The sequence below is a fragment of the Marmota flaviventris genome, chromosome 7, assembly GCF_047511675.1.
Source record: "Marmota flaviventris isolate mMarFla1 chromosome 7, mMarFla1.hap1, whole genome shotgun sequence".
Lineage (NCBI taxonomy): Eukaryota > Metazoa > Chordata > Mammalia > Rodentia > Sciuridae > Marmota > Marmota flaviventris.
The window spans coordinates 73,097,448-73,113,836 of NC_092504.1; the positions used below are offsets into that span (position 1 = coordinate 73,097,448).

General features: G+C 40.0%; 1 protein-coding gene across 1 annotated transcript in view; it reads right to left on the reverse strand.

Moving 5' to 3' along the window:
* Positions 1-3,303: 3,303 nt before the first annotated feature.
* Positions 3,304-16,389, reverse strand: part of LOC114082688 (broad substrate specificity ATP-binding cassette transporter ABCG2-like) — a 56,696-nt gene continuing 43,610 nt past the window's right edge. The window contains exons 9-11 of the mRNA XM_071614831.1: positions 13,726-13,815; positions 12,488-12,573; positions 3,304-3,417 (exon numbers count right to left, since the gene is read on the reverse strand). Coding sequence (XP_071470932.1) covers positions 12,489-12,573; positions 13,726-13,815 — 175 coding nt within the window. The 3' untranslated portion in view covers positions 3,304-3,417; position 12,488. The remainder of the gene's footprint in view (positions 3,418-12,487; positions 12,574-13,725; positions 13,816-16,389) is intronic.

The window sequence follows — 16,389 nt, forward strand, 5'->3', positions numbered from 1 at the left end:
GTACTATACTCGTTTGATAATGGAGGGAATAGGTGAATATTAGGCCTGATGAAAGATTATTGAATATTGAAATGGCACCGTACTCAATGATGTTAACTATCATGAATCATATGGATTCAGTAATAGAGCTTCAACATAGAAAATAATACCTATTACTAATATAAGGAGAATTAGCAAAATCACATTGCAATTGGAAACTTAACCCTACCTCTCTCAATCTTTGATAAAGAAAGTAGACAAAAATTACCTAGGCATGAAGATTTGAATTGAATATGGGAGTTAATATATGTCTATCAAATTTTATTTGGGTTGAGCATCCCTAACCCAAAACTCTGATATCTGAAATTGCTTGAAAATCTGGAAATGTTTAAGTAGTCAAAATGGAACCAGAACTGGAAAATTTCATACCATGAAACTTTGTTTGATGCAAAAAATTGCTAAAAATATTACATAAAATTATCTTCAGATTTTGTGTATAAGGTGCAAATATCCTGGATCATCCCTAAGAAATTTCACTATATGTACATGTGTTGGTTTGGCTGTGAGGTGTCCCCCAAAAGCTCATGTGTAAATCAATGCAAGAACATTCAGAGGTGAAAAGATTGTTTTGAGTCTTAACCCAATCAGTGAATTAATCCCCTGACAAGGATTAATGAGTATTAACGGAAGTTGGGGAGGATATGACTGGAAGAGGTGTGTCATTTGGGCATGGCTTTGAGGTATATATTTGGTGAGCTAAGCTTAGCTCTCTCTGCTGCCTGATCATCATGTGAGCTGTTTCTGTTTCCACACTCTTACATCATGATGCCCTGCCTCACCTCAAGCCCCAAGTAATGGAGCCATCTTGCCAGCTGCCCACACTGACGAGATGAGCTGGGTTCAAAAGAGCTGGCTGCAGCATTAAGCTAAGAAAACGGCAAAGAAATTACACAATACATGGACATGAGTTTCTCAGGTCCAGGGTGGGACTGCTCTGTGACTTCAAAGGTCCTCTTCCAGGCAAGAGAGCGAGTGCCTAAGGAAGGGGATGTTTCAAAAGGTGTGGCGGGGGTGCCCAATCCGATTGGGTAACACTCAAGTCCAGAGCTGAAGCACTTCCTTGCTGAGTGAAGGTAAAGGCCACTTGCTTCCACAGCACATGGCATGTGATACCAGTCCAATACATCCTTTCCTCAGGCCTGGGGGCGTGGTAGGGGGATGCTTTGCTCTTAGGCATGGTGCCCCGCCCCCCACAGAGCCAGCTGTCTATGGACTGAGGCCTCTGAAACTGTGAGCCCTCAAATCAACTTTTCTGTCACAGAGTGGCCAGCACCTCACCAGGGAATTATTGCCTGCTCAGAGGGATAAGCCTCTTGAGAAATTAAACTCTAGCACAATTAGCAAAAAACAAAAGACAGAAACAAAAGTCAGAAAGACAGTTTCAAAAAGGTGGATCCCCTGATAGGTCCACTCCACACAGGAGCTGGAGCTAGACAATTAGAAAATGGCTCCAGTGGTTTATTTAAGGAGTTACATCAAAGGCATGGGGTAAGGTTTTAAGGGTGGAGTCTTGTTTCCTGATGCATTGAAGTCAATGGGTTGATTGGCATCTTGGCAGCTCACAGCATCTCTGGTGCTGTGTGGGACGTGGCAAAGCAGAGCAGAAATCTACAATGTGTCTGGGCAGTCAACCAGAGGAAATTCCACTGGAACTTCCACTGGAAGTTCCCAGACACTATTCACTAGTTCTCCTATTCACTAGGCTATGATGCGCAACACAGTCCCCACACAGCCCATGGATGGCTTGTGACACTTTTCCTCCTCTAAAGTTGGTTTTGTCAGGTCTTTTAGTCACAGCAGAGAAAAAGCTGATTAGAACCACGTGTGTTTGCGTGCGCACATGCATGTGTATCTATGTCTAGATAAATTTATGTATGTAGATGTAAATATATAGATATATGCCAATGCCTGAAAAAAATCCCAAAGCCATACATTCCTGGTTTCAAGTATTTTTGGATAAGGGATACTCAACCTTCACTATGAAATTATTACCCAAAGTATTGCCCTGCAGAGGCAAGAATATAGAATCTACTGCTCATTGTGCTCCACAATTACTTGAAGTTAAATAGGCAGGGAAATAGGTTTTATTTAAAGCCAGTTTTGAAGAAAAATAAAAGAAACCATTTTGTTTTGAATTTCTTTTTTTAAATTTTTTACTTGTTTTAATTAGTTATATATGACAGTAGGATGCACTTATATAATTTGATAGGATATAATTTCTCATTTTCTGATATATATATATATATATATATATATATATATATATATATATATATATATATATATATTAGAATCACATTGGTCATGAAGTCACATACATACATAAAGTAATAATGTATGTTTCATTCTACTGTCTTTCTTATCCCCACATCCCCAGCCTTCCCCTCCTTTCATTTCCCTCTACCTAATCTAAGGTAACACTATTATTTTTTTGCATTACAATTCTTAATGCATATATATACCACAATTTTTGTAACTTTGTTGGTATATAAAGTGTGTTGACAACCAATTCAAGTCTTCATACATGTACTTTGTATAATGATGTCCATCACATTCCACTAGGTTGGCTATAAATAAACCAGGGACATGTGTGGGCATGGTGAAATCATTTGCCTAGGTTGCTTTCCAGGGATTTAATGCCCATTTTTGTTGAAGCTAATGACTTCACTTGGACCCATGCAGGTGTTGGATGGGTGATATTTTGACATCAGTGGGCCATCCTCATATCTGCTAACACCAGTATTTTCTGAACATGCATCCTGAGACGAGCCACAATATTGAATTGCACATGCATAGACCACTGCTTACTTCACCTCTAGTCACCTTTCCTCCTGCCTTAAATCACTGTGCTTCTTTATCTCAGAAAAACTCATAAATCTTAGTCTCAGGAGGGTCTCTGGTTTCCCCACGCTTAGTCAACACACATACATTCTTTCTCATTTACAAAATTTGTCATTCCAGTGACTAGCATACTTCTTGGTGTGAAAAATGGGCCTGGTTTACTAACAACTTGGTGAGACAACCATGAAGAAAGTCCAGAAGAACCTTTGCCATTGCTTATCAGGCTCTTGCTGCTATGAAGACCTGTGGACACCTTAAAACAAGTGTCAAGGTCACTTGTCCCAGGGACCATCCCTGGAACTTTACCCTGGTTCAGTACTGTGGACCTTCAGTGCTGCATAGTAGAAATGTTCCCTGAGTGTGATCTCTCTTTCATAATTGTTCTGTGAATATTTTTATTTAAATAATTAACTTTAAAAATTAATCAGCTTGGGCTGGGGATGTGGCTCAAGCGGTAGCGCACTCGCCTGGCATGCGTGCGTCCCGGGTTCGATCCTCAGCACCACATACAACCAAAGATGTTGTGTCCGCCGAAAACTAAAATAAATAAATAAATAAATAAATAAATATTAAAACTCTCTCTCTCTCTTAAAAAAATTAATCAGCTATTTACAACACATTAAAAATAATCCTGAAAACATTCAAATAATGCAAAAACACAAACCAAAAAAACAGACTGTAAATTCATCAGTTTAAAAAAGTGTGTGCATAGCAAGGCAGCATACGTTTTTATAAATATATATAGAGAAGTAACGGGGAGGTGAGGAAGATGGCGGCGAGGGGAGTGCATTGCCCCCGTGTGCCGCGTCACTGTGTGGGAGTATGACAAGTCAGGACGGCTAAAGGCTATCTTGTTAGGAATTTCCAGCAATAGTGGGGTGCTCCGGAACCTGGAGGAAGGATATCCATCGCACGAGGATCAGCTACGGGGACTCAAACACGAGAGATTTGTCGCACGGAGGGTAACACTGCTTATTCAGCAAATCGCCCCGCAGCTAGAGTCTGCAGTGAGCGCTGGGAAACGAGGAGGAGATAGTGGCGCAGGGATACAGCGCTGCAGTTTCTGCCAGCCGTGCAAGCACCGTACTCAGTGCTGAATTCTGGGTTTGAGACGGGGGAAGGAAGCGGTCCATTTCGGTTCTCCACACTGGTCAGACCACAGAGGAGGACAGCGGCCACCATCTTGGAGAGCTGACGTCACCATCCCTGTTTTCGACTGACCACAGCTCATTCAGCCATAGAATAGGTAATTTCAGGCTGCCATTCACCTGTGGCTTGCAGACAGATTACTCAGGCTCAGTGCCTGAGTGCTTCTTGGAGCCTACTCTTATCAGAGCATACACCGAGCACGGAGCGGCCGAGTTCCGGCTCCCGGAACTGCCCTGGCCCAGGGCTAAGGAGCCCGCGGAAACTGCTTCTCGTTCCGGGTCCTGCTGAGGGCCGGTTAGGACTCACCCGTTGCTTTGGTTACCCGGCAAAGGGAACGAAATGCTGCCATTCTCATAGGATACCAACATGGCAGAGATCTGATGTCATCAGAAAGCGGCGGAGGAGAGAACTTCATCAATACCAGCGGCGACAGAAACAGTTGGTCTCCTGGTAGGGAGGGTGAGGCACAGACACCCGAGTCTCTCTCGAATTGTCGTCAAGCCAGAGGGGAGGAGCCGGGCCGCCGCCCGTGCCCGGAGCAGGCCCAGCGGCTCACCGGCGTGGTGATCGCGTGACACCAATTGGAGAGGGGGCAGAGCAGAGCCGCCACCTGCGCCTGCAAGGTGGGCAGACCCGCGACACAGTGGTACATGGGCGTGGTAGGAGGGGCAGGGCAGAGCCGCCGCCCGCGCCTGCAAGGTAAGCAGACCTGTGACAGACTGGCGGGTCACGCCCAGCGGCCTGCCAGCGTGGTACACACGTCACCCCAACTGGAGTAGGGGCAGAGCAGAGCCTTCGCCCGCGCCCGGATCAGGCCCCGCTGGTGTGGTGGTCACGTGACCCCAATTGGAGTGGGGGTGGAGCGGAACCGCCACCCGTGCCAGCAAGGTGAGCAGACCTGCAACCAACCTGCAGATCAGGCCCATCGGTCCGCAGGCGTGGTAGGAGGGGCAGGGCAGAGCCACTGCCCGCGCCTGTAAGGTAGGCAGACCTGCGACAGGAGCCTGCCGGCGTGGTACACACGTCACCCCAATTGGAGTAGGGGCAGAGCAGAGTCGCCGCTCGTGCCAGGAACACGCCCAGAGACCTGCCAGCGTGGTAGTCACGACACCCCAATTGGAGTAGGGGCAGAGCAGAGCCGCCACCCATGCCCGACAGGTGGGCAGACCTGCGACCGACCAGCGGGACAGGCCCAGTGGCCTGCCGGTGTGACAGACACGTCACCCCATTTGGAATAGGGGCAGAGCAGAGCCGCCGCATGCGCCTGCAGGGTAGGCAGACCTGCAACCAACCGGCGGATCAGGCCCTGTGGCCTGCCGGCGTGGTACACTCATCACCCCAATTGGAGTAGGGGCAGAACAGAGCCGCTGCCCGCACCTGAAAGGTAGGCAGACTGACGCCTGACCCTGCAAGGGAGACTTTTCAACTATACAAGAGCAATATAAATATATAGGAGAAAAAAAAAAAACATTTCAAAAACACAACAGTTTCACCAAGCAGAAAGAAACGCAAGCAGTATGAAAAGAAAAGGAAAGAAAGGACCACAAGCAATGCAGGTCAACTCAACTTTAGAAGAGGTAACAGCTTCAGCAGATGGAATGTCAGATAAAGAATTCAGGATATACATGCTTCAGATGATGTGGAGTATCAAGGAAGACACTAGACAGCAAAATAAGACAATGAAAGATCACTTCGACAATGAATTACACAAACAAATCCAGGAAGCAAAGGATCAACTATACAGGGAGATAGAGGTTATAAAAACAAACAAACAGAAAACCTAGAAATGCAGGAAGCAATAAACCAACTTAAAAACTCAATGGAGAATACTACCAGCAGAGTAGAACACTTAGAAGATAGAACATCAGACAATGAAGACAAAGTATTTAAACTGGAAAAGAACATAGACAGCTCAGCAAGACTGTTAAGAAACCATGAGCAGAACATCCAAGAAATATGGGATAACATTAAGAGACCAAACTTAAGAGTCATTGGGATACAGGAAGGTACAGAACTCCTAACCAAAGGAATGAGCAATCTATTCAATGAAATAATACAATAAAATTTCCCAGACTTGAAGAATGAGACAGAATCCCAAATCCTAGAAGCCTACAGGACGCCGAATGTGCAAAATCATAAGAGATCCACACCTAGGCACATTATAATGAAGATGCCCAACATACAGAATAAGGAGAGAATTTTAAAAGCTACAAGAGAAAGGAAGCAGATTAATTTAGGGGTAATCCAATCAGGATAACAGCTGATCTTTCAACACAGACTCTGAAAGCTAGAAGATCCTGGAATAACATATTTCAAACACTGAAAGAAAATGGGTTCCAACCAAGAATTGTGTATCCAGCGAAATTAAGCTTCAGGATGGAAGATGAAATTAAAAACTTCCACGATAAACAAAAGTTAAAAGAATTTGCAACTAGAAAACCATCTCTTCAAAACATCCTCGGCAAAACATTACAGGAAGAGGAAATGGAAAATAACAATGAAAACCAACAGTGGGAGTTAGGACAGTAAAGGGGGGGGGGGGATAATCAAAGAGGAAAACAAACCATGTTTAGTAACAGAAATAAACAAATATGGCTGGAAGAAAAACCCATATCTCAATAATAACCCTAAATGTTAATGGCTTAAACTCACCAATTAAGAGACACAGGCTACTAGAATGGATCACAAAACAAGACCCAACAATATGCTGCCTACAGGAGACACATTTGATAGGAAAAGACATACATAGGCTGAAAGTGAAAGGTTGGGAAAAATCATATCACTCATATGGACTTCGGAAACAAGCAGGAGTGTCCATACTCATATCAAATAAAATAGATTTCAAGCCAAAGTTAATCAAAAGGGATAAAGAGGGACACTACATACTGCTTAAGGGAACCATACACCAAAAAGACATAACAATCATAAATATATATGCCCCAAACAATGGTGCAGCTATGTTCATCAAACAAACTCTTCTCAAGTTCAAGAGTCTAATGGACCATCATACAATAATCATGGGAGACTTCAACACACCTCTCTCGCCACTGGACAGATCTTCCAATCAAAAGTTGAATAAGGAAACTATAGAACTCAATAACACAATTAATAACCTAGACTTAATTGACATATATAGAATATACCACCCAACATCAAGCAGTTACACTTTTTTCTCAGCAGCACATGGATCCTTCTCAAAAATAGATCATATATTATGTCACAGGGCAAGTCTTAGACAATATAAAGGAGTAGAGATAATACCATGCATCTTATCTGATCATAATGGAATGAAACTGAAAATCAATGATAAAAGAAGGAAGGAAAAAGCATTCATCACTTGGAGAATGAACAATAGGTTACTGAATGATCAATGGGTTATAGAAGACATCAAGGAGGAAATTAAAAAATTCTTAGAGACAAATGAAAACACAGACACAACATATCGGAATCTGTGGGACACATTGAAAGCAGTTCTAAGAGGAAAATTCATTGCTTGGAGTTCATTCCTTAAAAAAAGAAAAAAAACAACAAATATATGATCTCATACTTCATCTCAAAATCCTAGAAAAAGAAGAGCAAAACAACAGCAAAAGAAGTAGAAGGCAAGAAATAATTAAAATCAGAGCTGAAATTAATGAAATCGAAACAAAAGAAGCAATTGAAAAAATTGACAAAACTAAAAGTTGGTTCTTTGAAAAAATAAACAAAATCGACATACCCTTAGCCATGCTAGTGAAGAGAAGAAGAGAGAGAACTCAAATTACTAGCATATGGGATGAAAAAGGCAATATCACAACAGACACTTCAGAAATACAGAAGATAATCAAAAATTATTTTGAATCCTTATACTCCAATAAATTAGAGGACAGTGAAGGCATAGATAAATTTCTTAAGTCATATGATCTGCCCAGATTGAGTCAGGAGGGTATAGACAACCTAAACAGACCAATATCAATTGAAGAAATAGAAGAAACCATCAAAAGACTACCAACGAAGAAAAGCCCAGGACCGGATGGGTATACAGCAGAGTTTTACAAAACCTGTAAAGAGGAACTAATACCAATAGTTTTCAAGCTACTTCAGGAAATAGAAAAAGAGGGAGAACTTCCAAATTCATTCTATGAGGCCAACATCACCCTGATACCTAAACCAGACAAAGACACTTCAAAGAAAGAAAACTACAGACCAATATCTCTAATGAACCTAGATGCAAAAATCCTCAATAAAATTCTGGCGAATCGGATACAAAAACATATCAAAAAAATTGTGCACCATGATTATGTAGGATTCATCCCTGGGATGCAAGGCTGGTTCTATATATGGAAATCAATAAATGTTATTCACCACATCAATAGACTTAAAAATAAGAACCATGTGATCATCTCGATAGATGCGGAAAAAGCATTCGACAAAGTACAGCATCCCTTTATGTTCAAAACTCTGGAAAAACTAGGGATAACAGGAACATACCTCAATATTGTAAAAGCAATCTATGCTAAGCCTCAGGCTAGCATCATTCTGAATGGAGAAAAATTGAAGGCATTCCCTCTGAAATCTGGAACAAGACAGGGATGCCCTCTCTCTCCACTTCTGTTCAACATCGTTCTCGAAACACTGGCCAGAGCAATTAGATGAAAGAAATTTAAGGCATAAAAATAGGAAAAGAAGAACTTAAATTATCACTATTTGCAGTTGACATGATTCTATACCTAGCAGACCCAAAAGGGTCTACAAAGAAACTATTAGAGCTAATAAATGAATTCAGCAAAGTGGCAGGATATAAAATCGACATGCATAAATCAAAGGCATTCCTGTATATCAGCGACAAATCCTCTGAATTGGAAATGAGGACAACCACTCCACTGACAACATCCTGAAAAAAATAAAATACTTGGGAATCAACGTAACAAAAGAGGTGAAAGACTTATACAATGAGAACTACAGAACCCTAAAGAGAGAAATAGAAGAAGATCTTAGAAGATGGAAAAATATACCCTGTTCATGGATAGGCAGAACTAACATCATCAAAATGGCGATATTACCAAAAGTTCTCTATAGGTTTAATGCAATGCCAATCAAAATCCCAACGGCATTTCTTGTAGAAATAGAGAAAGCAATCATGAAATTCATATGGAAAAATAAAAGACCCAGAATAGCAAAAACAATGCTAAGCAGGAAGTGTGAATCAGGCGGTATAGCGATACCAGACTTCAAACTATACTACAGAGCAATAGTAACAAAAACAGCATGGTACTGGTACCAAAACAGGCGGGTGGACCAATGGTACAGAATAGAGGACACAGAAACCAATCCACAAAACTACAACTATCTTATATTTGATAAAGGGGCTAAAAGCATGCAATGGAGGAAGGATAGCATCTTCAACAAATGGTGCTGGGAAAACTGGAAATCCATATGCAACAAAATGAAACTGAATCCCTTTCTCACGCCATGCACAAAAGTTAATTATAAATGGAACAAGGAGCTTGATATCAAATCAGAGACACGCCGTCTGATAGAAGAAAAAGTTGGCTACGATCTACATTCGGTGGGATCGGGCTCCAAATTCCTCAATAGGACACCCATAGCACAAAAGTTAATAACTAGAATCAACAAATGGGACTTACTCAAACTAAAAAGTTTTTTTCTCAGCAAAAGAAACAATAAGAGAGGTAAATAGGGAGCCTTCACCCTGGGAACAAATCTTTACTCCTCACACTTCAAATAGAGCCCTAATATCCAGAGTATACAAAGAACTCAAAAAATTAGACAATAAGAAAACAAACAAACAACAACAACAACAAAAAGAAAACAAACATCCCAATCAACAAATGGGCCAAGGACCTGAACAGACACTTCTCAGAGGAGGACATACAGTCAATCAACAAGTACATGAAAAAATGCTCACCATCTCTAGCTGTCATAAAAATGCAAATCAAAACCACCCTAAGATACCATCTCACTCCAGTAAGATTGGCAGCCATTATGAAGTCAAACAACAACAAGTGCTGGCGAGGATGTGGGGAAAAGGGTACACCTGTACATTGCTGGTGGGACTGCAAATTGGTGCAGCCAATTTGGAAAGCAGTATGGAGATTTCTTGGAAAGCTGGGAATGGAGCCACCATTTGACCCAGGTATTCCCCTTCTCGGTCTATTCCCTGAAGACCTAAAAAGAGCATGCTACAGGGACACTGCTACATCGATGTTCATAGCAGCACAATTCACAATATCAAGACTGTGGAACCAAACTTGATGCCCTTCAATAGACGAATGGATAAAAAAAACGTGGCATTTATACACAATGGAGTATTACTCTGCATTAAAAAATGACAAAATCGTAGAATTTTCAGGGAAATGGATTCCATTAGAGCAGATTATGCTAAGTGAAGCTAGCCAATCCCTAAAAAAACAAATGCCAAATGTCTTCTTTGATATAAGGAGAGTAACTAAGAACAGAGTAGGGATGAAGAGCATGAGAAGAAGATTAATATTAAACTGGGATGAGAGGTGGGAGGGAAAGGGAGAGAGAAGGGAAATTTCATGGAAATGGAAGGAGACCTTCAGGGTTATACAAAAGTACATACAAGAGGAAGTGAGGGGAAAGGGGAAAATAATACAAGGGGGAGAAATGAATTACAGTAGAGGGGGTAGAGAGAGAAGAGGGGAGGGGCGGGGAGGGGAGGGGAGGGGAGGGGAGGGGAGGGGAGGGGGGATAGTACAGGATAGGAAAGGCAGCAGAACACAACAGACACTAGTATGGCAATATGTAAATCAATGGATGTGTAACTGATGTAATTCTGCAATCTGTATATGGGGTAAAAATGGGAGTTCATAACCCACTTGAATCAAAGTGTGAAATATGATATATCAAGAAATTTCTAATGTTTTGAACAACCAACAATAAAAAATTAAAAAAAAAATAAAATGGGCTGGTCCTGTTGCTCAGTGGTTAGTTGCCTCTGCGTTCAATCCATGGTGCCAAAAAAAAAAGCATTAAAAATTATCAATCTTTCACTGACTTTTCACTGACTCCTTATGGGGACAATGTGCTCACCCATGAACTAGCCATCCTGAAAAAAAATTGGGTAAAAATTCTAAAACCAAAAGGGAGCAAGGGCTTGTAGGCAGAGTCATGTCTTTCAGTTGTCAGTCTAACACTGTGATCAGCATCACAGATACTCAGCTACAGGATGTTACCTGCAGGTACAGAAAAAAAGACTTAGACCTTAAGAACAAGTGGGAGCAGGCCAGGATGGAGCATTCCTGCCACATAGAAAAGTACCTGATACTAAAACACATGATGCAGCTACAGTTGTTGCCTGCTGCCATTTTTGTGCATGTTGGCATTTAGCAGTTCCTAAAATAGCCATGCCCTCTTTCTGCCTGGAGGAGAGATTCCTCCTTCCTCTTGTGAGGATAGCCCTTTGTGAACAGTTAGGCTGTGGTGGCTCCTGCTTATCTGTTCCCCTGTTTCCAACCACTGCGTCCTGCCCAGCAGCCTGATGGTGACTCTGTGTTACAAAGACACCACAGCCAGATCAAACCAAGGTCAAGGGGGCCCAGTAGAGAAAACTCTATTCATAGAGGTTTTACCTGTCAGTAATTCAAAATAGGAACTTGTCTGATTATTACAAATTATTCTATGTTATTTTAACATTCAAAAGGGATTCAGGACATCAGCATTCTCTTTTCTCTCATTAATAGGCACCTGGCCTATTAGCAGCAATAATAGAAAAGTAAAATATTAAAATATAAAACAAGGTCTTTTAATTTTTTAAACCCCTGCATTTCTGTTTTAAGGACATGATGCAGAAATAATATTTACTTCTCAATTGGCTGAAATATGTGTTTCTTTAATTGAAAAAGATAGCCACTGTGAGAGAATATTCCATTTCAGAACACATACACACACACAAATACACACACACGCACGCGCACACACTCACACATGCACTACATGGCCTTGGATTTTATGTGTCTTCCAATGGCCTGAGCAAAAGGAAGGGCCAAAATCTTGGGGGAGAATGTTCACTTCATGTATACTATGGCAGCCCTGAAACTTCTTACTAACATGAGCTCAGCTGACATGTAGCACAGAACCCATACACTGAGAGATTAAAACCTTTGCTAAACTGTCAGAACAACCCATTTTCAACTTAAATGCTCTGAAAATTGAGAACTCAAAATTACTCAAAACTCAACTGTAAATTAAAAAGTCAACATGATCATTTGAAAGGACCCAAACATTTCTCCACAATAAGTACAATTTTCACTGTAGCAGAATATAGCATGTTTATATTGATTAGTGCACAATGACTCAATTTATGAGGGAGAAAATATAGGCTCAGAATGTTTGTTGACCTTGAAAGTTTTCATACCAGCTATAAGCCCAGGGAACTTGCTGTATCTCATTACAGTATTATGTAAAACCCTGATGACACTGGACACAAACTCACATTACATAGTCAGGACACTTATTGCTGGTTGTTGTATTGAGTTCTGGACAGAAGTTTCCTCCCAAAAACTCATTATGCTGCAAAGCCTATGTGACACAAAGAATAAGACATGATGATTTTAAATTTCAAAAACTTTCCAAAGAATTATCACAATGAAATCCTCAAGCTTAATCTTTACTAGTCTTTTTTTATTTCTTATTTTTAGTTATATATGACAGTAGAATGTATTTTGATATATTATAAATACATGGAGTATAACTTATTCTAATTAGCATCCTATTCTTGTGGTTGTACATGATGCAGAGTTACACTGGTCATGTACTCAAATACAAGGCTAGGGAAGTTATGTCCAATTAATTCTATTGTCCTTCCTATCCCATCCCCCTCTCTTCTCTGAGCTTCCCTTTGTCTAATCCAATGGACTACTATTCTTCCCCTCCCCACTCTCCCTTGTGGGTTAGCATCCATATATCAGACAGAACATTCACTTTTGGTTTTGGGGGATTGGCTTATTGAGCTAAACATGATATTTAAAAGACAAACCAAGCTTCATATTCACAGTCTGTCATGGCAAAGTGATTAAAGTTATGAATCAAGAGGTCCAGAGTTGGGATGACATTTTCAATTAACCAAGAAGAAAGACCTCTTGTTAGATGACCCCATAGCCCCTTCCATCTTCTCTCTCTGTGACCTCTACAGCTTTATAAGTAAAATGATACATTGTTGATCATTGAAAACTGAAGACTTATTTTAATGACACTTCTTCTTTTCAATAAAAACACTTACAATGAATGATAGGTGGTAGGATCTTGGTTACACTGTATTAAGACACTGTTTTCTTTGGAGTTGGTTAGCTTGCTAGAGCCAATAGGGCTGAGTGTTATATAACCTTTGTTCCTCTTATAATTTCCCTTTCAACATGATCTACAATTCTAGTCTCCCATCTTCTCATTTCCTTATTGAATTCAAACAATGTATCACATCATCATTTCTGCTTTACTATGAGATTTATTCTCCCCACCCTTCCTCACCCTCAAACAACAGGATGATAGAAAGAAACCACAGATGATGCCCTGAACTTGTGCTAATGAAGGCTATTAGTAAATCCTCATTCACTGCTCCTGAAAGGACATTCCTGAGTGGGAGGTGTCCACAGGTCATAGCAGGGAAGGGTGGGTTTTATTTTCACTGTTCCCATCTTGGAGAAACATTCACAGGTGTAGATAAGGACAGCTTACCATAAAGCCATAATATGGAATGCTAAAGTACTGAAGCCAGGGGAACTAAGATCTTCTGGTTCCAAAATACAAAGACACACCTGAAAGAATCTACACAGAAAAAAAATGAATTAGAAGAGTCCAGAGATTTCAGGAAAATTGTTCAGAAGATGCCTTTTGAGATCTCTAGAAACTTCTCCACATTACTGCTGGGAAGAACTCTTGAAATCCTTTGAACTTATTCTAAACATTAACCTTCCTTTACATGTGTAAACCTCTGCCTGGCAAAGGATGTTCATGGTTTTAAGTTAATAAAAATATACTATCATCTATATTATATATTCCATTTATTTGAAAGATCCTTATTGTCAATACTTTGTCCTTAACTTCCTCTGTACCAGTACACAATGGAAGATTAAGAAGTATACTTTTCTCTTGGTATGCAAGGGAGATCAACTCCAGGACACATGCATACAGATACCCAAATCTGCAGATACTCAAGGCCCTTTATTTCACAATAGCATAGTATTTGTGTGTAATCCCAAGTAAATCCTTCATATTTAAATGTATGTATATATATATATATATATATATATATATATATATATATATATATATATATATATCCTTTGATTTTAAATTAGCTCCATATTTCTTATAATACCTAGCAGCATAGAAATGCTATGTATGTATTTCATACCATAGATATATAACTTATACACACTAAATAGTTTAGAGAATAATGAATAAAAAAGAAAAACTGTGCAGACACAGTACTTGTTTTGTAAGTTTTGTTTGTAGTCAATTGCATCTTATAATCCATAAAGTATGTATTTGAAGGGCTGACTGTACTCACTATTCTAATTATATCTCTACCATGTGTTACCTCTAAAAATCTTAGAAACCTACAAACATATACAGAACATTCCTGAGCAACACATATCCCTCTCTACTTCCACACATCAATAAGTGTTGTTATTTACAAAGTTTGCATGTTGTATCCATGATGTTAATAATAATTTGGGCTTCAGAATTGCAGGTTTCAGGTTACCCAAAGCCTAGAACTGATAAACAGCAGAATGCAGTGTAGTACAGCAGAATACATAGTGAATCTCTTCATTTAAAGCTATGAAAAAGCAGCATTGTAAGGCTGACTCAGGATGGAATGCTGGAGATGAACTAGAGGGACTGCTAAGGAATCCACATAATACTTTTCCTAACTTGTACAGGGTATGTTGGGATATGCATAGCAATGATAGTGTTGGTGTACCTGCGTATATCAGAATTGACTTAACAAGTGCCTGATACCTAACATGGTAATCCTGAGTGAAATGCAATTTCATGACTAGCTTTTAAAATTCTACATGGAAACCTTTAAATAACAAAATCAATCAAGTATCAAATAAAACAAAACATCTTATTTTATTGAAGTACATTTTTGTTACAGTACATGATATAAAAACAAGACATCACTTTTTTAATGATATTCATATTCATCTCCAAATTCAGAAACAGAAGAACTCAACTTTGGCAATAGTATGTGCTAAGCTATGCTGGAATGGTTAAACCCAAATGAACCCCAATATTATGGATAACTATAACTCAATAATAAACAATTCTTAATAAGAATATGTGCTCCATAAATGTCATTGAAAGACATCTTTTCCTTTTGTAGGTTGAGCATGTCTGCATCACTGACATAGTAGTGGAGGGAATGTGATAATTTGTTCAGTTTATCTGTTGAGTCATCTAAGTGAGGTCAAGATTTAGGAGCATGATAGATTAAGCAACTTTTTTAAAAAGCATAAAACAGAAATATATTAATGTAAGAGATTCTCAGTAACCCACACAACAGATGACCTAATACTATGGACTTTAGAATTTTCCAATAAATTTTAAAACGTTTTCAAAATGCAAGAGGCATCTGGCTAGACCCCCATAATACACTTCCCAGTGAGCTTGACTTTCACCTTGGGGAATAGTGAATCCAACCAAACCACCTCTGCTGCTTACACAGCTGGCAGTTCTCTAACACCAGCATGAAAGGCAGGCAGAGAGCTATGTTTTCTGTGAGGGAATCGGCCAATTTTTCTGGGTTTTGAAGTCCCAACCTATGAAGGTTTTATATGTCACCAAGAAGTCCCTTTTAAAAGCTCATTAGTAAGTACATGGGGCCAAAGTTAAGTAACTACATTAGAAACTGGCAAAAAAGACTGGATAAGAGGAAGAAGAAAAGTTGCACATTCTCTAATGTAAACTGTATTTCAATATATAACCTCCTTGAAGCATCAGAGACCCACCCACACAATCCTCAAAGCTGGTTTTACATGACAGAAGGTGAAGGGACAAACAAGGGGAAAAATTCTGTCCCAGAGAAGTACAGTTCACACTCACCAGCATAAATGTAAAATAGGTGTCCACAACATTTCCTTGTATAGAGACTTTGCTATAACCTGCTGCTAGAGCCAGGGTCATGGAAATGGATGAAAAACCAAAGATAAGGAGGGTAAAGGTCATGACAAAGAAAGTCTCCGCCCATGGCTTTGATCCTTAAAGAAAAGAAGGCATGAGTCCAGCTGGTGTAGCTCCCTGTGTACTTGTAAATATTTATTGTGCAAATATCAGGATAATATTAAGCAAACAGTAAGAGAACAAAAATAATCATCTTCTGTCCTAACACCCTGG